Source organism: Trifolium pratense, linkage group LG1 (genome assembly GCF_020283565.1).
Source record: "Trifolium pratense cultivar HEN17-A07 linkage group LG1, ARS_RC_1.1, whole genome shotgun sequence".
Classification (NCBI taxonomy): domain Eukaryota; kingdom Viridiplantae; phylum Streptophyta; class Magnoliopsida; order Fabales; family Fabaceae; genus Trifolium; species Trifolium pratense.
Genome location: NC_060059.1, coordinates 4,943,223 through 4,967,328, shown reverse-complemented (window position 1 = coordinate 4,967,328; position 24,106 = coordinate 4,943,223). Strand labels below are relative to the sequence as shown.

The 24,106-nt window shown below is 31.3% G+C and overlaps 4 protein-coding genes across 9 annotated transcripts; 1 reads left to right on the top strand and 3 right to left on the bottom strand.

Annotated features, from left to right (window-relative positions):
• Positions 1-1,138: 1,138 nt before the first annotated feature.
• On the bottom strand, positions 1,139-5,693 carry LOC123883136 (primary amine oxidase 2-like). Its single transcript, XM_045931863.1, has 5 exons — positions 4,771-5,693; positions 2,902-3,286; positions 2,516-2,629; positions 1,840-2,378; positions 1,139-1,562 (listed from the first exon to the last, which is right to left on the bottom strand). Exons 1-5 carry the CDS (start codon positions 5,562-5,564, stop codon positions 1,358-1,360), a joined length of 2,037 nt encoding a protein of 678 aa, XP_045787819.1. The 5' UTR covers positions 5,565-5,693; the 3' UTR covers positions 1,139-1,357.
• A 1,783-nt stretch (positions 5,694-7,476) lies between these two features.
• On the bottom strand, positions 7,477-8,253 carry LOC123912740. Its single transcript, XM_045963301.1, has one exon. The coding sequence runs from the start codon at positions 8,251-8,253 to the stop codon at positions 7,477-7,479; it is 777 nt and encodes a 258-aa protein (XP_045819257.1).
• A 1,535-nt stretch (positions 8,254-9,788) lies between these two features.
• LOC123883127 lies at positions 9,789-11,760 on the top strand. Its single transcript, XM_045931852.1, has 7 exons — positions 9,789-9,953; positions 10,203-10,366; positions 10,476-10,513; positions 10,629-10,716; positions 10,811-11,020; positions 11,158-11,223; positions 11,303-11,760. The coding sequence occupies exons 1-7, from the start codon at positions 9,908-9,910 to the stop codon at positions 11,483-11,485; spliced, it is 795 nt and encodes a 264-aa protein (XP_045787808.1). The 5' UTR covers positions 9,789-9,907; the 3' UTR covers positions 11,486-11,760.
• Positions 11,761-15,409: 3,649 nt separating this feature from the next.
• On the bottom strand, positions 15,410-23,893 carry LOC123883099 (linoleate 9S-lipoxygenase 5-like). Of its 6 annotated transcripts, none has more exons than XM_045931807.1 (10): positions 23,621-23,893; positions 23,269-23,447; positions 20,401-20,696; positions 18,391-18,631; positions 17,833-18,171; positions 17,667-17,752; positions 17,481-17,588; positions 17,063-17,367; positions 16,707-16,970; positions 15,410-16,557 (listed from the first exon to the last, which is right to left on the bottom strand). In XM_045931807.1, the coding sequence occupies exons 1-10, from the start codon at positions 23,698-23,700 to the stop codon at positions 15,789-15,791; spliced, it is 2,667 nt and encodes an 888-aa protein (XP_045787763.1). In that variant the 5' UTR covers positions 23,701-23,893; the 3' UTR covers positions 15,410-15,788. The 6 variants fall into 6 exon arrangements, with proteins under 6 accessions (XP_045787763.1, XP_045787773.1, XP_045787754.1 ...); XM_045931817.1 differs by having other exon boundaries at positions 23,269-23,494; positions 23,621-23,770; XM_045931798.1 differs by having other exon boundaries at positions 23,269-23,450; positions 23,621-23,717.
• Between the last annotated feature and the right edge of the window lie 213 nt (positions 23,894-24,106).

Sequence of the window (24,106 nt, the reverse complement as noted above, 5' to 3'; positions counted from 1 at the left end):
GCAGAAGGCACATTGAGTTGCATCTAATTGAAGATGGAATAGAAGGTGGTGATGACATGATACTTATAGATTGGATTCTATATTGGACAAAAGAAGGGAGACTAAGAGACATTGTTAGCCATGATGATTTTGAAGTTGTTAATGATTTTAATAGGTTTGAGAGAATGACTATGGTTGGACTGTGGTGTCTGCCATCCATTACAACGGTTTTACAGATGTTGGAAGGAGATTCAGAAGTTGGTGTTCCACCATTGTTTGATGGCCAAACTTGGTAATCAAATATAGTCCTTAGTTTTTGTGTTTTATACATGACTAATATTTAATCTTATAGATGTAGCTATAAATCACCAAAAGATGTTTGAGCTGTAAGCTAACACTTCCCTAATAATAGAGTAAACAGTCATTTTAATCCTTCAATATGTGAAATGTTGTCATAATAGTTCACAAGATTATCAAATTTTAAAAACATGCACAAATACATATTTCATTACTCACTTTGGTCATCGTATTTCATTAGTTAGTTTTTGGTTTTTCACCACCAGTTTAATCTGGTTCGGGGGTCAGTTCTGGCATCAAGTAGTTCCAGCCCCCTTCCGATCGCAGTTGCAAGGATCGAATCGCGGTCCTCCCTACCAAGTTCAGCGCCAATCACCAATGAACCAACTGACGATTGGTATTTCATTAGATAGTTTAATATCTTTTATTAATCAATTTGATCCTAAAAATTACTAAAAACAAATACATTTAATGATGTTTTTGCAATTTCATTAATTTAATAATGTACCACGGCTATTGTAAAAATTGAGAATCATTGTTATAACGGTAAAAGACGTCAAATAAGAAGAAAGTACAACATTATGAGAGATTTATTTAGGTTTAATTGCACGTTTGACCCCTAAGTTTTAGAAAGTTGCGATTTTGACAAATAACACTTTTGCAAAATCGCAACTTTCTAAAACTTAGGGGGTCAAAAGTGCAATTTAACATTTATTTACTAAAGGTGTCTAGGATCATGTACGCATCGATGAAAACTTAGCAGATCATTTGACTGATCTAGCCAGAGAGATCATTAGTTTCTGATTCTAGGTAGTTACTGCTAATTTTATTAATTAATTAAGTTTAGTCCATGTTGAAACAGTTCATAATAATAGTTCATGTTTGGTGAACAAACTGTTTCTATAAACACGGTATAGTTGCAATGTCCTGTCTGCCTTGAAAGGGTATCTTAGTAATGAATGTGTTTTAAAAAATGATTAATTAGGGTTTATGAAAATAAATAATATGGCGGCGAATGAATCATCAATTATGTAACATTGAGAAAATGCAAAACCTTCTGATTTGAATAACTTTTACAATGCTAATGTTGAGAAGTGCAATTAGGCCAATGAATAGACTTTGGTGATTTTGTTTTAAGGACTGGATTTCTCTCAAAGAAATTGGTTGGTCTCAGCTCAAATCCACCACTCAATGTTGGCATAACTGGAAAATCTTCTTGAGAAGGAATATGATGAAATCCCATTGTGTGCCATAATACTATGTCCTTGTTCTCAATCTCCCTATCCCTACACATCCAATTCAAGACACCAAAACATGAACAATTTCTCAGACATCTTCAACAATAAGAGTCATGATTGTTTGCTTAAATATACTCCTTTTGATCATTTTTATAAGAAATAGTTAGACTTTTTAGGTTCGTTGAATAACCGATGTATCTAGTTATTCAACGAACCTAAAAAGTCAACTATTTCTTATAAAAGTAGATGAGATAGTATAATAAGATATATGACCAAAAATGTGAGTGCAATTTTCCATTTTACATTTTTTGTGTAATTGACTTACCTTAGACTCCACACAGCTAAAGTATCATCACCTCTGCTATGATCAACATATAATCCTCCAGCCCATTTCTCACTTTTATTATAAGGTGTAACCCACACATTATAATTTGTAAAAGCACCTCTAATTTGTGGATAATCATCATTTACCAAAAGTGGATGCAAAATTGGACCTGGAAGCAAACGGTAACCAATTGTATTTCCTTGTTTTGTTTTCTTATTAGGATTCACTACTACTAACTCAGAAGGCTTAAAACCAATGTTGACTCTTGCATCACCTTCTGTTTTAGCTGTTTCCTTTACAATAGTCCAATAACTTTTCCTTGGTATTTTGTCATCTTTAACTTTTACAGTCTCTAAATTTGTCTTGACAAATGAGTTGGCTTCACCATCAATGTCAAGGTCAAGATAATATGTAAAGAAGTGATCATGGTAGACACCAATGGTGTTATCAGCTAGTAATGTTCCATATATGTCTTCTTTGATTTGATCTGTGTTGGTATATGTCCCTGCCTTAATCCCTAATATACCAGTAAGTCCAACCTATTTTAAAATATAGTATTCATTTAGCTTCATATAACAACAGTTAAATATAAAATTTAAGGTAAGTTACAAGTTTGAGGAGTGAAAATCATAACGATCAAATTCATAAAATATTTGGTGTATAAATACAAGCATACCCCAACTTTGATGCTACCACTTGGTTTAAACTCCCAATCAATTACATAATCATAGTTTCCCACAGTTGAAACAGCTCTCACTATTAGGCTTACATCTGACCTGACCTCAGTTATCTGCCACAAACAGAATCAATATTTATATATCAACTAAAAACACAAAATGAATCAATAATTCCAATATAAAATTCTGTGAAGCACATACACTTCTCGGATTAGCTCTGTCCCAGTGTTAAATACCAACACGACACCGACACTTATAATTATATTGAATTGTGTCATTTTTCAAATTATTACAGGTGTCGACATATCAGTGTTCGTGTCGTGTCCAATATCCATGTCTGTGTACGTGCTTCATAAATTTAAGTAAAACTTAAAAATAAAAATACCACTTCATTTGGAATAGCAATTTCTGTGTGACGCCACATGATATCACCAGCATACTTCTCAAAAATGCAAAATGCATTAACTATCTTAACAGGAACACCATCTGAACCAGAATAGTATGCATCTATGAACACAGCATTGGCAGGACAATCTGTGAAACGTTGTAATGAAGACATAGATTGTCCAAAACCATATTCACCACAATCAAAGTAAGTTGTGTAATACCATTCCTCACTTGGGTCTTGGTATGGCACAAAAACCTCTGATATGAATCCTTTGTATAGTACATCACGATATTTTTGCTTTTCCAGATCATAAATTGATGCTAGAGAAATTATTGGACCAGCTTTAATGTCAAATCCCACATGGAAGACCCAATTGGCCCAACTGATCCAACAAATTAATGGTCAACTATCAATTATTAAATAAACATTATTTGTTTGGCAAATGACTGTACTATACTCTCTGTTTTAAAATATAATAAAAAATATTGGTCAACAAAAATGATATATTTAGTTTAAAAGGTAAATAGGGTTCTACCCTCTGCAAAATAAGTCAATTTTGCATTATCCCCTGCAAAAAAAAAAATTGGGATTACCCCCTGCAATATGAAGATTATCTCTTTTTACCCCCCTGTTTGACAACTTGGCATAGAATCTTTATTTTTTATGAGGTGGCATGCATATGTGGCATTTAACTTTTTTTAATTTGCACATGTCATTTTTATTATTAAATAAATTACAAATTAAAAAAAATAATAATAAATCTTTTTTTAATTTCTCCTTCATCCCTAACACGATAACCTTCATCATTCAACAAGAACAAGAACAATAACAACATCAACATAATTTTGGGTTTTGAGAAGAAGAATGAGAAGGAGAAAGTTTTGTGTTATGTTACAGAAAATGAATTCTAAGTTTTTTTTTTTTTTTTTTTGCGTTAGAAATAATGGATTAACATATCTTTGTGTTTTTTTTAATACAATATTTTTGTGCTGTTTTAATTTTCTCTTTTTCTTTTTTTAATAATATTAAATACTCCACCATCCATTTCAATATTTTTTTTTTTGACACAATAATATTTTTTTTTGAACCAATAATTTTTTTGACACAATAATTTTTTTTAAAAAAAAACTAATTAGGTGGAATTTTTTAAATATTTGTCGCCAATTTATTTAATAATAAAAATGATATGTGCAAATTTAAAAAATAAAAATAAAATAAATGCCACATATGCGTGCCACCTCATAAAAAATAAAAATTTTATGCCAAGTTGTCAAGCAGGGGGTAAAAAGAGAGAATCTTCATATTGCAGGGTGATAATTCCAATTTTTTTTTTTTGCAGGGGGTAATGCAAAATTGGCTTATTTTGCAGGGGTAAAATCCTATTTACCCTAATTTAAATTTTGAATCAAATACATCAAATTTCTTTGATTCATTTTTGTTTATATTTTGGGACGGGAGAATATATATTAACTCTTTTTTTTTTCATTTTATGTAAAATATGTACAACAAACAAGATCCCACTAAAAAAATCTAAGGGCACGTTTGATTTTCAAAACAGTAAATACTTGACACTGACAGCACAGAACAAGTTACAACAAAAGTTGTCCAAGTCACTTGCCGCTTATTAACATATGAAACACGACCTAAATTAATAATATGTATAGCTAGCATGCAAGACAAAACAAATGACCCACTTATCTAATTGTCTATGACAATGACATGCAATTTGTTGGAATTTGATAGAAACTTTCCAAATATCAATCATTCTATAGTTAGTGCAGTATTACCTATGATTAAAAACATTGTAAAAACTAAAAATAAAGTTGATAATATATAATTAACATTAATTTAATGAGTGTTTGTTACCTTACAGAGTGACCTTCAATGGTAAAACCAGGTCCATCATGTTGACTAACACCTATCCCTTTAAGCTTTGGACCAAACGGTGGTTTCATCTTCGAAGCTCGATACTCTGTTCCTTCAGCTTTAGGCACAGGAATCACATATCTATCAGAATAACTAACAATTTTCATTTCATCAAGATCAACAACCCCTGCAAAACCCTCCAAAGGTCTCACATACAAATTAGCAGAATCATCATTATTGTAATAACACTTCACTTTCACTGTTCTTTTTGTTCTTTCCTCTGTTCCAAACCAACCTGTTGTAAAAGTTGCACATAAAACATTAGATATGTTAATTTCTCTTTTGTTTAACGAATCTTTAAACGGTTTGTAACTGAATATTAACTCTGATGCAATGGTTTGTTCGCCAAAGGTAAGCATAGGGTATCCTTGTCCTTTGTAGATTTTTGTTGAGATTATGGAATGAGTTGAAAAATCTACGATGATTTCGAGGGATTGTTTTTGGAACCTGGCTATGATGAAAGCTTGACGAGGTGGTGTTTGAAGTGTTTTGGTTTTGGAGTTTGATGACAGCCATGATTTGATGAGATGTTTGTCGGGTTCGTGTAACCCTATGTAGTGAAAAGTGAGGTTGTTGGTTTTGTATGATTTGAGGATTATGGTTCGGATAAGGTTGAATTCTGAAGGTGTTAGAGGATCAAGTGGGTGAGGAATATGATTATTATTATTGCATTCTATGGAGCTGCAAAAGAGCATGTAGAGAAAGAAGAGGATGAACATTATCAATGTCTTCATCACTCTTGTTGAAATCAATATTCAACTATGAACCAACCATGAAATACATAGACTAATAATAACTAATAATGAAATAGTACATAGACTAATAACTAATAATTAATATCAATTTCACTTTCAACAGAAAGTTTATGAGTTTTATGAACCCATGTTATATTAATTAGTCCTTTAAAAGTGAAATTTAATTTATAAATGAATATTAGTTTTTATTTTGAATGGCCGTTTGTTTGACACACCTCATGGCTCTACATATACTAATACTATTTCAACAAGTTTTGATTATTTAAATTGGATATAGGACCAATCTCCACTCAAAAGTCAAATGCTTAAGTCGCATTTTAAAGTTTTTCGTCCTTTTTTAAGAGTTTTTTGTTTTTTTTTGTGGAGGTCGAACTTCAATTATTTATGGCAAACTCGATGTTGTTTAACCTTCCAAGCCACAAACACCGAAATAAAAGGCACATTTTAGTATTTTTCATGTGAAACTAACATGGCAAGCTACATTCGAGTATACTCAAATAAGATAAGACGTAACAGACGGTTAGAAGTCGTAGCGCGACTATCATAGGAAAGTCTGCCCCGCTAACTAACATAGAGAGAAATTTTCGGATAGCAAAAGTCTCCGTATGAATCTCTTCTCGACCAAGCTAGGCCGAATAGGGCTACGGCTACCACTTGGGATAGAATGGCTTATGGGCTTGAGTTTTCAATAAGGCTTTGGACTTGATTGATCATAGTTGATGAAAATAGTTTCTTTTCACACCCCCTTAAGTTTCTTTTCTCACGCAAAAGACGTAGAAAAATTCGGTAAATAGAAACCGAATTTTTTTCTGCGTGTTTTTTCCTGGGAAAAGAAACCTGGGGGTGGGAAGAGAAATTTTCCTTGATGAATGGTTGACACTTTGTTATATATATGGTTCTAATGAACCCCACAAGTGTCGTCTATAGGGGCTACCTGAAGCTATCTCCGATCGGTACATATACCCACTATTCATGAACATAGTCGATATTAAGGTTACTATAAATGAAAATGCTTGCACATCAGTAAACAAAGAGTTCCACGGAGATCAGTAGATTTAATAAGATTATTACCATTAATTAAAATTATAAATTTGTAGTATAAATAAATATGAAGTCTAAAGTGGTTGTCTCACTTTGCCACCCATGAAGTATAAATTAATTGAGTGAATATACTTTGGTAAATTTTGAATAAATTTGCAAATACATTCAATTTCTTTGAAGTATTCTCAAATCAAATAAAATATCATCATTCTTTCAAATAAAATAAGTTATAAATTATTTTTCTTTTTTTATCTTCTTCGCTTTCCTCCGAATATAGTCTCCCTTTTTCCCCTCATAACTCCCAAATCAAACCTAAATTGCATGTCATTAAAGCCTGTCGTAATTTAAATTTGTTCAAATGAATTGCCACAAGAACATCTCATAAAAATTTAAATAAAAAGTTGAAGTTCAAACAAAAGGAAAATGGGAAATGTACGTACATTTTATCAATAGTACATACAGATTAGTTTGAATATTGGAATGTGCTGTCTTCTTTGCTGTATAGATAAGAATAAGATAGCTAAGGTTACCCATTTTGTACCCCAAAAGATATGTTGCCCATTACTCGTGAACATTTTGATCCTATCTTGAAGAATTATTAATTAATTATTAATCTCGAGGAGATGATTAAATAATGATTTTCTTGATTATACTCTAATTGATACTGCAACACAAGAATATAGTGGTTGTTCTTACGGTCTTACCCCAAGATCTTATCTACTTAAACTTTAAACATTAGAGTCTATATAGGAGTATTTTTTTAACCTCATATTATTTGTGCGTAATGTATAGACTAATATCTTGAATCGGATAAAATTATAATAGGCAATATAACTCTTTTTCAAAATATTTAATATTGTTGTATTCCCTCTCTAACTAATATTGATGTATAGACTTCATCGTGTTGGGAATCTCTAATAACATCGTGAACTTGCTCGACTTCATCGGCCTCTTTATTTTCATCTTTGGATTCTTCACCTTCAACTGAAACATCTGGTTCAACAACTACTTCAGTTTCTTTCGGTTTGGATTTATCAGCAGAATCGTCAAGTTTCTCGGGATGAGATGGTTGGTTATCATCTAGGGTTTCATTAGCTATGTGACGTAGTTGAAAATTGTTGGCATGATTGTTGTTGTTGGAATTATTGATGAGGCTCCATGCTTCATCGAATTTAACCTTAACATACCAATTAATATACGTTATCAAAACAGAATGTTTAGCAATATCTTTAATCGTCTTACGCAAGTTACCTGACATTCTGTAAGCATGTCTCAAAAGGTCGGACAAGGAGTAATCTTTGTTGCAACAAAACGGACAACGATATGTCGAATCAGAGATTTTAAACGTGTAGTAATCATCCTTCAACCTTTTGTAGTATCTACGCTCATAGTATTCCAAATCAGATTCACCACGCGTATGTTCTGATTTTATGTAGGTAACAATAGTTTGGTTGTTATTACGAACCCTAATAACCGGAATTCGTTCTCCTCCCCTATTCGGATTGATTCTGTTGTTGTTAACGTTGTTGGATAACGTCGTCATCTGTGTTGTCAGAGCGGTGATGGCCCCGGTTAAACCCGCTATGGCACCATCAAACTCTGTTTTCGTCACCGGTTGATCTCCCATCTGATCACGTTAGAAAAGAACAGGAGAAACCTGCTCTGATACCAACTGACGCAGTACGGAAGCGCTAGGTTAGCAAAACGCTAAACCTAATGGATAAAGACAAGCCGCAAACACAAACTTGTCAAAATAGGGTTTCGGAGTCCACCGAAAGAGTAATTTGGAGTCCACCAAATTTGAGAAAATTCTCTATAATTTTATTGAATGAAAAAAAGTTGCCTTCAAGGCTACAATAGTTTACCTTAAATAGTAGTGAAAAATAAAAATAACAAATCTTCTAAAAGATTGTAAAAATAAAAATAACAAACCTAGCTAAATAAAAATAACAAATCTACCTAAAATATAAAAATAACTAATCTAGGTGAAATATAAAAATAAGAAATCTACCTAAAATATAATAAAACTAAATCTAACTAAAATAATAAAATACTGAAGAAATCCTCCTACATCATATTTAAGCAACGTAGATATGTTGAGTATCACTCATATTTTATATATAATCAAGTAGATAATGAGAGTATAGTTTTAATGTTTTAAAAAAAGTTAAATTTTTGAAAAATTAATAAATTTTGCCATATAGTTGAGCTGTATATTTGTTTCTCATGTATTGTTTGTTTGAAATTATTGAAATTTTAAAATGAAAAAATGACCTGTTTTAAAATAAGTGTCTAAATTAAATAAATTATTCCTTATCATTAAAAAATATTGTAAATGATAGTTAAACATGCATATCTATCTGAGTTGTAACACAAAGCTTCTTTTGTTGTTTAGGAATCAAATTTCCCAATTTGCCTTTTTTATTTATACGTACCGAACTTTTTATGATACATGTGAAGAATGAAATTATTACTTAAAAGTTAAAAGAGTTGAAAGATGCAAGTGATGTATATCTTTGTTACAAGAAAGATCAAGTGACCGAATACAAATATGTATATAATCTATTATAAATTGAGCTAAGTTCACAAAAATTTATTAAAAAATTAATATATCTTTGATTTTAGTGTATGCAAAAAATTTAATCAAAAGGAAAAACTCACCAACACCGATGTCCAACCAATTTTATGATAAAAATTAGTCATAATTAAACGAAAAGGAATATTTCATTTCATTATAAAATACGATTATAGAAAATAAGACGTTTAAATAAACCTTATTATTTGTGAGGTACTTCATTCATTTTAAAATATAAGTAAAAATGAGTCAAATAAGTTTGATGCATTTGATTTAAAATATGGACTAAATACATTCACTTTCGTTAATTAACTTTTGATTATATGTTGAGACGGATGGAATACTTTGTTTGTCTGACTGACGTAAATTGACCTGTGCTGATTTATATATATTCTATCCAAGATTATTACAGAGGGTATAATCGTCCATTCACAAAATTCTCGCGGGTACGGTAGTTAGCAAACGCGTCCATGATGTAGACCCCACATCTACTCGGCTTACAACAACAAAATGTGAAACGCTGACTCACCTTTTGTTGGAACTTCCTGTATTTATCCAATCCTTATTGTCCACGCTACCCTTTCATTCCATTTAATCCCATTTCCTTCTCTATATAAGTCCCTCCCATTGATACTTTTTTCCATTCCCTCTCATTTTCCTTCATAACTTTATATTTTCATCAAAATCAATATCAATAACAACAACCATGGCTTTTCGTACCAAATCTTCTCCATTCGACTGCATCATCTTTGGTTAGTAACTAACTCCTTTCTTACTTACTTTTTCCCCTTCTACAAACTCCTCCTTCAAAATTATTACTATACTAATTATGAAGATCATCGAATCAGGACCGTCTGATCAAGATAAAAAAAAAACTTATATAATCTGTCAATCAAATCAATGTAAAGAACAATTAATCATTGTAACTAATTAACTATTACATATATCTAATATACTAATAAGAATTTAATCATCTAATTAATAATCTATTGATGAAGCAGATTTGGATGATACCTTGTACTCATCCAGCATCGGAATTGGAAATTATGTGAAGAAAAACATTGATCTCTTTCTCATCGAGAAATGCGGTTTCTCACAGACCAAAGCCTCCACACTTCGAGTTCAACTCTTTAAATCACACGGCAGCACTCTTGCCGGTTTGCGAGTTAGTATTCCAATCTCAATTCAATCAATTTACACTCTAATTAATTAAAAAATATTAATAATCTCTCTCAATTTCTTAATCTAATTTGAAGTTAATTACTTAATTGCAGGCACTAGGCTATGATATCACCGCAGAAGAATATCACAGGTAACTATAAATAGAAACACTGTCTAATTATTCATGCTTAATTAAGTTAACTACTCTGTTTTCTTGTTTACTCCAAAATAGTCTATTAAATTTTCGTTTTTCTTACTATAATCAGTTTCGTGCACGGAAGGCTACCTTACGAATTAATCAAACCAGACATTCAGTTACGGAACTTGTTGCGTTCCATCAACCAAAGGAAAATTGTATGTCCATTTTCTAATATTAATTCAATTAACTGGATATTATTATTTTTAGAATATGTTTCTAATTCTGAAACCATTTTTGTTTTTTGTTTAGATTTTTACAAATTCGGACAGGATTCATGCACTCGAGGCCTTGGATCGGTTAGGGATAAGAGACTGTTTCGAACAAATCATATGTTTCGAGACATTGAACCCAAATCTACCAAACTCGACCCGACCTGATGAATTTCCTGTCCTCCTCAAACCTTCTTTGGATGCCTTCAGAATTGCGATCCAAGCTGCCAACGTGGATCCACATCGTACGGTAAGTCAACTAATTAAACTCGTTGTAACAAACAAGTACTTGTCTAGTTGTCATGGTCTAGTTTTGTAACTTGATCAGATTATCATTTAAATAGAAAATTGTTTAAATTTTTAATGTTATGTATGTATGTATTGCAGTTGTTTTTGGATGACAGTGTTAGAAATGTTGCTGCGGGTAAAGAAATGGGTCTCAACACTGTTTTGGTAATTTTTACAAACCAAATTTAAATTAATAAAATGATGTTTATTAATTAATTAATTAATTAACGGTGTGTTTGTTTAGGTTGGGGAGAGTGTGAATAATAACGTTGGAGATTATACAGTGGAGTGTGTGAATAGTGTTACACTAACAAAAGTGATTCCTGAAATATGGGGGAACAGAGTGGACGAAGATGAGAGAAAGATTTCACGCACGAATAGCGAATTGGATGCTTTGCTAAGCGCATACACTGCTGTTGGTGCTTGAAAACTGACCTTGATGGATGGATGGATGGATGGATGTTGTACATACCCAACTACGTACCCAACGCAAAGACAATGAACAAATAATTGGGGAACCAACTTTGTATTATTGATAATGATCATGTGAATAGCGTTAAGTAGGTAGGTAATGAGTTAAGAAGTGTCCATCAGAAATGAATAAATAAATTGTATGGTAGATATCAGATCAAAGTGTATGTGTAACCAACTTCATATGTATCCAATGGACTTTCAAACTTGTAGTCAACTTCTAAATCAAAATCTGAGTTATTCCGTGGATAATTTATGTGTAGTTCCAAGTTACAACCATAAATTGACTACTGTTTCTTGATCTGCAGTCACAAATCTAAATACTCACTCGTCCCAAATTGAGTGTCACAGTTTACTGTTTTACGTATGTTGTTGTATAACTTTGACGATTAATATTTTTAATTAAATTATAGTAAAAATTATGAAAATTTGATATTTTGAAAATATTCATCGAGACGAATCCAACAACATCTTATATGTTAATATTTATTTTTGTTTATTAGTAGAAAAATATGGTCAAAACAATATGTGTAAATAGTACAATACAGTCAACTGTGTCACTCAATTTGGGACAGATGGAGTAAAAAGAAAGAATAATCTCTTTTATCGTTATTGAAATAACTAATTAAATATGGTGTATATTTCAGTAACCCGGATTCAAACCCGGGATCTCACAATTATGTGAGTTTAATTTCAGTGGATTACGTATAAGACCAAAAAAATATGATGTATATTTTAGTAAAGTGTAAAGTGAGGAAATCAAGTTATGTGATTGTAATGATGCATGATATGTTATGATGTACCTATAATATCTCTAAGTAATTCTCTCTTTGATTTTTTGATTAACGGCTTATATTATTCACTTTATACTTTAAAATGAATCATTCACTAACTAAGACATTGAACTCAAGTGGTTAATAAACTTCTCGTAAGACGAATTGTTTGGGGGAGAACACGAGTTCAATTCCTGATGGTAACAATCCTTGACTAGGTTTTCCTAACTTTGCGATCAAACCTGGATTATCAAGGTCTCTTCCCCTGACAATCAGATGTGGACAAATACAAAAAATATAAAATAAATCATTCATATAGTTGATCCGTATATTTTTGTATGTGCATGCCTAAATGATTTGGATTTGTGAGGATAATATTTGTGCGGTCACAAGCACAATCAATTTTTTAAATTTGTTTGTGTCTATATGTGTAGATTCAAGGTTGTTTATAAGCTTTCCAATGTGGATACAAATAATATCTTAAAAGTAAATTAGATTTGTGGTTGTGATCACACAAGTATATATCTGGATATATAATATATTTCCTATCAAAAGAAGAAAGACTCATATGTAAATATACTAAAATGGCCAAATTAACAAGACCCAGGGTGTACTAATTGAGAAATTTATGTATCAACCCTAGACTTTCTCTCGTAGAAGGAACTTGTTTGTTACGGAGAAATTTAATTCGGTACTGTAATTCGCAATCATGATTCTCTTGGTTTTGAAGGTTGAATATGAAGTTGTATTGTTGGAGTTTGTTTGAATGTTGAATCATAATTTTCAGACGATTAAGTGTATAAATATATGATGACAACATCACTCTTTAAGCTAGTTTTAATTTAGAGTTGAAATTCAAACATATTTAACAACATATCACTTTTTTAGCCTGCTAATATCAGTTAATTAGTTAATTATTATGAGAAGAAAAAATAATAAATAATTGAGTGAATGAGTCTAATAGTAATATATGTACGAATAAAATTATGAACAGTTTAATTATTAGTAATAAAAATATTAGCTTAATTATGATGTACTACCAGAATATTTGAAAACCTTTCCACATCAAGTGCACAAATATGATAGTTTGGAAAATATATTTTATGTTTTGGGTGGAGTTACATGGCTAATATAATATCCATCTGATTTATCAATTTATATAAAGTCATTGGTCGTTATCTTGCCAATAAAGAAAGATGTTAGATGACTTATAATTAGTTACCCAATGTGACGATTTTGCATCAATTTTGTGCATTTTTTTACTGGAAACTATAAGTTCCGTAATATTTATAAGGTAATTCTTTTTCCTATGAACAAAGTTCTTTCTTTTTCTTCTTCGGAAATTATTCCGACAACCATTATTGTCGAGGACACCAAATTCCCCCTCACATTAATGACATCGACTCCACGTTAGAAACTATATATATCTTTTTCATGTACAAACATCAAGTATTCTATTCTCAAAACCTCTTACTTCACGCATGTACTGACATGAGCGCGTCAAAGTGTCTTACAAATATACTTCCACTTCACCACCACCGTACTAATTAAAGAGGCGTACCACACACCGACCACGACCGTTCTAGTCAAATAACATCAATTACTTTGTTTATAGAAAACAAAATGATATTTCTATACTTATAAAATTATTTTGCTCAATGTACAAAAATGTATATAACCCTTAGATTTACAAAAGTCATTATTAATATAAGAAGCAATGGTATCAAAAACACTTCAATTTGTCAATTTAGTTAGAAGAGTAATGATGATTTAATCTCACTGCTAAAAGATAGATAACTACTACCTATGAATCAATACCGTCAAAATATGCTAACATGATAAGTGGAACTACTAGAGACAAAAACAAATGTGAAAGCATGCATCATTTCTAAAAAAATGTCCATATTCATCAAATTCAATTTCAAACAATACTTATCCAACTTCAGTACTTCACTTATCATGATCGCCGCATCCAAAGTATATACTGGACCACAGCAAACGGTGTCGTGTCGCTCATGCACCTTAATTTCTTCATCACCTACAAGGCTACAACCACAACTCGACACCTTAATTTCTACTGTTCTTTCTCTTTTGCCACATCAATTTTTGTTCATTTCAACACTCGTCAAACTGCATGATATTCTCTCACCAAATGTCCATCACACAATGTACATTACTCATATAGTTTTATGTTCTATAACAACTATAAATATTGAAGATTGCAAAAAAACCAAACACCACCTTAACTATATATATCTTAGAGGCAAATCTTCCGTGCAACATTCTCTCTCTATTAGATCTGGTTCTTTATAAAGGAGGTGCTGCATTTTTGGGTTTGAAATCCAGAAATTTAAAGGAGTGAAGAACATACAATTTAATTAATTCGGGAATTTGTTATTTTAATAATAAAAAAAATCATTTTAAAAATAAATTATTGTTTATAATTCTACTTGGCCTTACCATTTCAGCAATTTTACTACACGTCAACATTTTTCTAAATTTAAAATAAAGAAAATGATTTAAGTGTGCAGATTATAAAATATAAAGACCTAAATAAAAAAAATGATAAAGAATCAAAAATATTATAAATGAATAAGATAAATAACTTTAAATGAACGATAATGGATCAATATAAGCACAAATTAAACAATACCATTGATCAAAATACAACTCAACTATAATCCCAAAGAGTATAAAGACAAATTGTCCAGCACATTCACATGCTTCTTTAGGAAATGGTTATGTATTATGACAACCCCTTGGCGACCAAGGTTCACTTTCTCACATCATCCTTAGGATGTAAATATTGAACTTCCCCAATTGAGAATACTATATAGAATTAGTACTTTATCTTGTATTTTGACCTTAGCCTAGTTCCAAGAGCTAAACATTGCTCTTTCCTTGCCAAATTGAGAAGATTAAGACCTTCCCTCATAATGGTTGCACCACCAGTTGGCATCTCTCTTCTTTATATTTTAATAAGCTAGAATTACAACATTCTTTAAGTTGGACTATAATCATAACAACCTTACTTATTATATGCTTTGAATTTAATCTCTCCATTTCACCATTTGATCTTTCATTACCAAAGTTGCAACCAGAACCAGTTCAGAAATGCATATATGATAATTTGAAAACTATTCATATTATACATTTCAGTCATACACTCTAGTCTTGTCTTGAAATAAGAATATAAAAATACAAGAATAACAATCATGGTAGACATACACAAATAATTTATTCGCTCTGAAGCACCGACACACACACGAACACAACACTGACACGTTAACAACCGTAATAATTTGAGAAAATGAAATAATTGAATTTAACCATACGTGTCATTGTCGTGTCGAACACCAGACACGTCTTCGGTCTAAAGTGTCGGTGCTACATAGTTTATGTAGACGCCTCAAACTCAAACCCTTGGTTTGATACATAAATAACAATAATTCAACGAATGATACAACCAAACTGAGCAGAATGGTTTCAGATGGATATGCTGTTGGGAATTCCCTTTCCAGTGAGTCCACCCTCCCTAGAATAATCCGAGGTGTTGGGAAAGAGAAGTGTATAAGGCAAATTCACTGGCCCATTTCTGTTCTTCAAACTTGGGTCCTTGTTCCTTTTCATGATATTGTTCTCAATTTCCAACAGCTTTTGTGAAAATCTATCAAATGCCGCCAATGCCTCAGGATCTGCAGTCCAGTCAGGGTCTACTGTCTGTCCAAGATAAACTTCTTCAGTTGAATGCCTGGATAGAACTTCTATCAATGACACACCAAGGAGAGTTTGGAACTGAGCTGTGATTGTTTTTAAGAATGCTAATTCAGGATCTGACCCGAGCTCTTCATACTCTGGAGTACCTGGTTCAGGCATGAACCTGCGACTAACTGTTGGACGATTAGGTAAGTAACCTGCATAAGGGTATTGTCCAAAATTCACAGCTGCATGAAAGGCAGAAGCCACCCAGATGATAATAGTGCATGACTGAATGAGATCAATTCTAGTCTTCATCTGTGGCCACCATGACCTATCTTTTAAGTCACCGTGACCCTCATTGCGTACATCTTTCCACCAGCGTTGGAGTTCATAGTCATTCTCAATCATGTCATCAGATGTGTAGTAGAAATTACAATATTCACTCACCCAAGTTTCAATTGCATCCCATATTTCCAACCCATCAACAGCAAAAGGGTAGTCTTCTATCAGAAGTTTGAGTCCATGAGGGCTATTTGAATCCGGAACGGCTACCCCTCTGAAAATTTCAATGAAATTGATTACAATTTTATTTTGATAAATTTGACTGGAATCAATACAAGTATTTCTTTTTTCTATAGATTCCATCCACGATGTAAATGTAATCCTATTCAAGACACTGTCAGAAGTTTCTTATTTTGAAATTACCTCTTCAGTAGATTAGCAGGTAACGCCTGCTCGGTAAATACCCAATTTTTATATACAACTGCCGACATTTCCAAGGCAAATTTACCAGGAAAAACTGTTTTCTCTAGTACGCCACCAGCATTGATAAGTGTATGCCTAGCTAAGGCATTTATATGCATTGTATCCTTGAAGTGGGGCTTCAAGAGCTTATGAATTGGATGAATAATACTCATATGTCTGTTTGTAGCTATTATAAATGGTTCAATCACTGCATGAGTATATAACCTGCAGAAGAATCATAGCTTACTATTTGTTTTATTATCAAAGTTTGAGACACTTTCGTATTATTGAGCTTGCGAGTTCTATAAATGACATACCAATGGCTAACTAGTTGATGGTATCCTGAATCATTCACGGCAGCATATGCTTTAGCCAATTGCCACACCGTAGCAGCTATTCCTTCTTGTGATGGAGTGAAAACTTTACTCACAGCTCCATGTTGTTCACCTTGTGGATGAGGTAAGCTTAATTCAATAGCTAGTGGCTTTAATGTGCCATCATCTTTTAGAAATAGGACTGTTCTAGTGGCATAAGTCTTTGTGTTTGTAGAGTTTATCCTACTTATGTATGGCATCAAAGCGTCATGATGATCTAATATATATAGTTTATCCCTTTCAAGAGCCTGCAACATAAAGAAGATTGATTACTGTTAGATTATAGCATTCAACATGAATTTGGCTTCACTTTCATAAAAGTATAGTCAATGAACTAGTGAACTATGATTACTATTAGTACCTCGTCAATTGTGAGTCCATCTAAACTATTTTCTATGTGCTTTGCTTGGATGGAACTGGTGTGGTCGCCGTAGACACTTGGGTCCAGTTTGCTGGCAGGAGGAAATTCCTACATGTAAAAGAAATATTGAAACATGTTATTTGTTTGCTTAAATTTAAGTTCGGAGAGAGTATTATGTAGTGATACCTGGAGACGGCGAATGATAACAGGGTTAACCCCGGCAATCATTTCTCTTCCGAACTCCTCATCAGTCCTCCATGCAGTCTTACTAGCTACATTATCCAATATTTATTGATTTATTAATGTAACAAAAATCATATCAATGGTTCCATCCAAGGATAAATTGGTATACCTTTGATCACATCAGGCACTGGGAATCTGAGGAACCTCTCACCATCATTCCTAACAAGTTCCCTAAAAATTTCATAAGGAATAAGGTCTCTAATTGTGCTCTGCAATTGTCCACTTGGGAGCTTAAAACTTCCCTCATAAATATCAAGTACGTCTTGAAAAGTGTCGAACTCATTTATAGTTTTGTCACAGAGAGATCTAAGCTCTGGAAGCACAACTTGAGCAACAGATTTGAGTGAATAAGCTAGAAAGTCTGAAAACTTCACATGACCAAACTGTTCATCTCTTGGAACATAAACGTTTAGATTCAGAAGATGCAATCTTGACTCAGTTTTAGTATCTGCAACAATTACATAATTAATCATACAAAGTTACAAACTCATTGTCATTATAAAAAATATTTAAAAGATACATTACTTATTGTCCAAGTAATATCAAATAAAAATAAATTTAATATCGCGATGAATATTTTTTTCTTGCGATTAAGACAATGAGACCTTATATTTAAGTGTAGCGTGTTAATACTACTAGTCCAATCTCTAATGTTTGTGTTGCTAACCTGTTCTGGTATGCGGGCGACTAGTTCTTCCTCTACGCGGATAAGGAAACTTTTGCGACCCTCCAACTACAGGGCGTGCATAATGTGGACCATTGTCTGGAGTTCCCAAATCATTGTAGCATGCATAGTCATAGACTCTGTCCCATTCGTTAAGTTTACCAACCCCTTTACCGCGGAGGGTCGCAAGTTCTTCTTCTCTGAACTTACGCAATGGCTCCGGTGTGTCACATGGAAGATAAGCCTGAATCACAAACCCAAGTTCTGTCAAAATAAGAATTTTCCTGTTTCTATTTCATTTTCTTGCTTAATTTTTTATCTTTTAATTTTATTTAAATGTTATATGTGTGTCCAAATTTTTTTTGAACTAAATGTTGTCCAAATTTAGGCTAATACTACGGTGGACCACCTTCACAAGTGGTCCATTGTGGACAAATGATCTACCGAATATGAATTTTACGAAATTCATTGTTGGATTGAAAGTTTATATCGTATAATTAAAATTTTTTTAAAATTATTTGATATGTTATTGAGACCCATCAAGATTAAAGGGTAATCTTGATATGTCTCAATAACATATAAAATGATTTTCAATTTTTCTATGGATGATCTATATGATATAAACTTTCAATTCAACCATAGATTATAGATTTTGTAAAATTCGTATTCATTATAGTATTATTCATGACTGGTCCACCATTCATATTAAAATTTACTTCAAATTTAAATTATAGTTTAAATTTAAACTATAGTTTAAACTATACTTTAAATTTGTACTTGTACAAGTGGCCCCCCAACCACGTGTGGGGCGTGGTCTAAATTGGCAGGGCAGGGACCAGGGAGGGGGTCCTTGAAAGAGAAGCTATCGTCATGTCAACGACGTCATTCAATTCAATAGGCATTTCACAAACAAACATCCCTCAGGTTCCAGCTGTATTTATTAAGTTGATGTTAACTTCCAGTTCCCATAACTATTAGTCTCTTTTTTTTTAAAGGAAAATGCTAAACAGTGCCCCCGGGCACTAATTAAGGATACAAATATAGAAGTTTTATCTCGTAAATTGTGCATTCAATGTTTTAATAATGTGAAAAGTTATTCTCTCTCATCATTAACTTTATCATTTGTTTACTTTTTTAGTATGCTTAACTAGTGCCACTGGGGCACTGTTTAGCATGACCCTTTTTTAAATGTCGTTTTAGATCATTGTAATCTGTACACATGCTAATACATAATTTTAATATTATGAAAATTTTATATTTTGAAAATATTTCTTAAATGATATTTAAATTGAACAAAATCTTATATATTAATATTTATTTTTAGAAATTAATAAAAAATTACGAACAAAGTATATTATATAAATAGTGCGCACGATTCTCAAACGATACTTAAAAAAAAACGGATGGAGTGTAATTTATAAATAAATTTAACTTTTTTAATACATTGAAAAAGTGATGTATTTGATTCATAATATAAATTACATACATCACTTTTCAACGTACCAAAATAATCAAATTTACTTATAACAGTAACAGGAGAACTATATGTTAGAGTGTAGGTTAAAGTACTTAAATTTTAAAAAAAATTATATTTAATAATGTAAAAATTTTAATATTTAAAAAGTTGACGGTACAAAATTTTTTAAAAAAATTTACATTTAGTTTTTTAACATATGTTTTTAGAGAGCACATGTTATATATTTTATTTTTTTGTATACAGACAAAGTATCAACATCTAAAATTCACCCACAACATCAGTATTTGTCGGTTGAATTATGGTATTACTTTTATACTAATAATTTTCTGTTATCACTTTTTTTTGTCAAGATTTTCTAATATCACTTTATTACCCATAAATAAATAAATAAATAAAGAAAAAACTAACAAGTATCTTTAAGGCACTTGTTAGTGTACTATAAATAGAAAATTTATATTAAAAATTATACATTTTATATTTTTAAAAATAAAAAATTCTTTTATTCAAAACATAATTATTATTTAAAGTATCATTACCTTGTTTGAAAAGAAAACACGATCCTTTATGTAACGATGAGCAGGGTAAACCCAAGAGTTGCAAAGAAAAGTTATAGAACCATGTCCTGGAATGTCATATAAGGTAACTTTCTTGAGGTAAAATTGGCTATGGTGATTATTTCTTATTATGAATGCTCCTGGAACTCCCATTTTCTCATGATCCCAATCAAATGTAACTGAGAACTCTGTATCTGTTGCTTTTGTCAATGATGATATGCTTGACATCCACCTCTCTAAATATGCCACTTTTCCACGTTTCCCTTGTAGTCCCTTTGCTATTATAATAACAATACTCAAAACTTTAATTGTTACTATTGCCTTTGCTAAGCCAACAAAATTCACATAAAAGTACTTCAATATCATAAAACAAAATCTAATCAAATCTGAGTTTGAGTCTATTTGAAACATTTTTTTATTAAACTAGTTCAGTTCAATTGGTTAATGAATTTCAATCAAGACGAATTTAAGTTTGAGTCCTGTCTTAAATCATTTTTTTTTATCAGACTTTATAGTTTAAAATAATTTTTTGTCAGATTTTACTGTGAAAAGTGTGTTTGACCAAAAAATAATGAAGCCAAGGAAAAATAAAAAGAAATTATTTATGTTCTTTTCTATTATTATTTTTAAGGATAGGTTAACGAGTGTCCTAACTCCTAAGTGTCATGTTAAAATGTAACGCTTAATAATATAAGAAATTTAATATTTTAAAATTAAAATGTACAAATTTTAAAAAGTAATTTCTACATTTACTTTCCGCCATAAAATCTCCTTTTTCTTTTTTTGGAAAAATAAATTCTCCTTTTTCTAGTGTAGTTGAGCATCTCCGGGTATTTAAGAAAGTTTCATAAACTAATAATATGGTACCTTAACTTTTTTATCATTTGAGTTCCATGACGTGGCACAGAGGGTATCAAAATTGATGATACTAGTACCTTAAATAATGTATCATATCATCAATTTAATGTTATTATTATTTTAATTTTTGGTATATAAATCCAATTTAATAGTTTCCACATATGTCAAAACATTATCGTTTGTCATTAATGTATGATACTCAAAAAATAGTATCACCATTAGAGTAAAATATGTATGAGTTACATAAATATTACATGACATTGTAGGAACCACTTATTAGTAATGTATGATACCCAAAATGGTATCATCATTCGAGATGTTCTTAGAGCATGTCCAACAAGGATTTCATTATTAAGTTTCAAACACTATAATTTTTGTTTCCATTGGAGATATTTATGTAGCAATACGAGTTTCCTAAAAAGTTGTAGAGTACTTTATTTAAGATACCATTTCATACGAATATATAATTAATTATGCTTATAATAATCAACTAACAAAAGAATTGATTAATTAAGCAATAGTATCTTATACTATGTTGTATAGGTGCGGATACCGGTATCTGGTACTGGTACCGGTACGTGGTATGGTATTTTTAAAAAAACTAAGGTACGGGTACGCTCGTATATTTTTTTTTAATATAGGTATATAGTTAAAATAATAAAATTATATTCTTAAAGCAAATAATTAAACATAAAAAAATAGGAAACTTTAAAAGTAGTTTATATTGTGGTTTACACGTTTAGAAAATTAGGAGTACTGGTAAGACTATGCAGCTCTAATTTTAAAAATAAATAAAAAGGGAAGGAGACTGAATCGATTATAATTTTAAACTAAAGTGAATCTTTATTAAAAAAAATAAACAAATAAAAAAATAATGGAATTGGAAAGTGTTGCAAAAATAATCAGAATAGTTTTCGATGAAATATGTACCACGTGTGTACCCTGAAAGTACCACGCGCGTACCCCGGAAGTACCATGTGTGTACCCGCATGAAAAAACAAAAAAAAACTCGGTACTTTGAGCGTACGTACCATGGGAGTACCATGCGCGTACCGGTATCCGGTACATACCCGGTACCGATACTCTATCTAAAACGGAGTACCCGTGCAACATATATCTTATACGTTGTTTAAATATACATCATTGGAGTAAAATTATTGTGAGTTATATAAATGTGATGTGTGACACACTGAAGTCCACTGAATAAGGGATAAGCTATCCAAATGAGGACAGGTAATTATATTTATGAGAGATGCTCTTAGTTGTTTATTAAAGTAAAGTATCGTATGTTGAGAATAATGTCTAAATTTCTTTTTGAAGATTTTAAATTTAAATATATTTTAGATTTATATTTCAATTTAGAATATTTAGGATTTGTTTTTATGTAACTTTATATATATAGCCATATAGTTATGAATAATATATGAGAAAGAAAAATAAGAGCATGAAAGTATTTTCAATGTAACAATATATTTAATTTCTTCTCCGTATAAACATAAAAATACATCCCACCAAATTCCACAATACCAAAAATACAAAAAACCATATCATTGTTAGTTTTTCTCTTTGTCAGAATTTGAATTGAACCCTCGACCTCCAACTTCTAAACCCTTAGTTCAACTGGTTAAGCCAATTGAGCTACTCATCCCACCCTATGTCATTATTCTATTGATTTCAGATCCTTTGCTTCTTCACCCTTCTGGCCAACAAATTAAAATTATTGTGTAAATTGAAGTATTGAACATATAATAGTACTTTATAGTACTATTACCTTATAAAATCACTTATTAGATCACTTATTATAAAATCAAAGATAATAACATCTTAAAAATTGTGTAATCAGCCTCTTAAAAATTTAAAAATTACATTTTCCTTTGACATAAATTTCTTCTTTTAGATCCTTCAACACAAAACTTGTCTCCAACACTTATTAGTGTTACCTTTAAGTTTTAACTTATATATGGTGAAATTAAGTTGGGAGAATGAGAAAACCTGGATCAGGAGAAGTAGCACTAATGAGCTGAATTGAGACACCTTTCCCAAAAAACTCATGAATTCGATCAATAACATTGGCTTTTATGTCATGAAAATCCAACAAGCTCTTCTTCATTAAAATCACTTTTCCTTTAACCCCTTTTTGGTAATTCATCTCCATGATTCTTTCTTGATATCTACTAACTCCAAAACACTTTCAATTTCAATATAAGTGCATGTATCACTACAAATAATCTAGAAGTAAGATTCCTTAAAAAAACTTGAAGAAAAAGCATAAGAAAATCCATGTAGTAAGATTCAGATGTGTATGTATAAAGTATTTGATGTAAAAATATGTATTTGTACTAACCTTATGAACTTGTGAGCTCTTTGTCTATCTATGCATAATGCAATTGCATGTGATGTAAAGAAAGTCCTATTTATTTGCATATAAAAGCTAAAGCAGTGTTATTATAATAATAATAATTATAAATACATCTAGCTTCTTCTGATTGGTAGTTAATTTGAGAAAAAAACAAAACCAAAAAGAATGATGAATCGAGAACTTGGGAGTTGGGACCCAGTGAATGATCACTTTATTTATTTTTTTGGGTACAATAGTGGATGATCTTTATCAATTCACAATTAAAGAATCTGATTCCAGTATGGACAGATATGAGCAATAAAGTTTTTATAGGTGACACGATATCGATACGATACGATATCGATACGGTGATATGAAAAAAATTTCAAAATTCTTGATACGATACGTTCGGGATATGTTATTTAAAAAATAAATTTAAAATTAAATATATAAATGCACAATATATAAACATAACTAAAATCGATAATGATA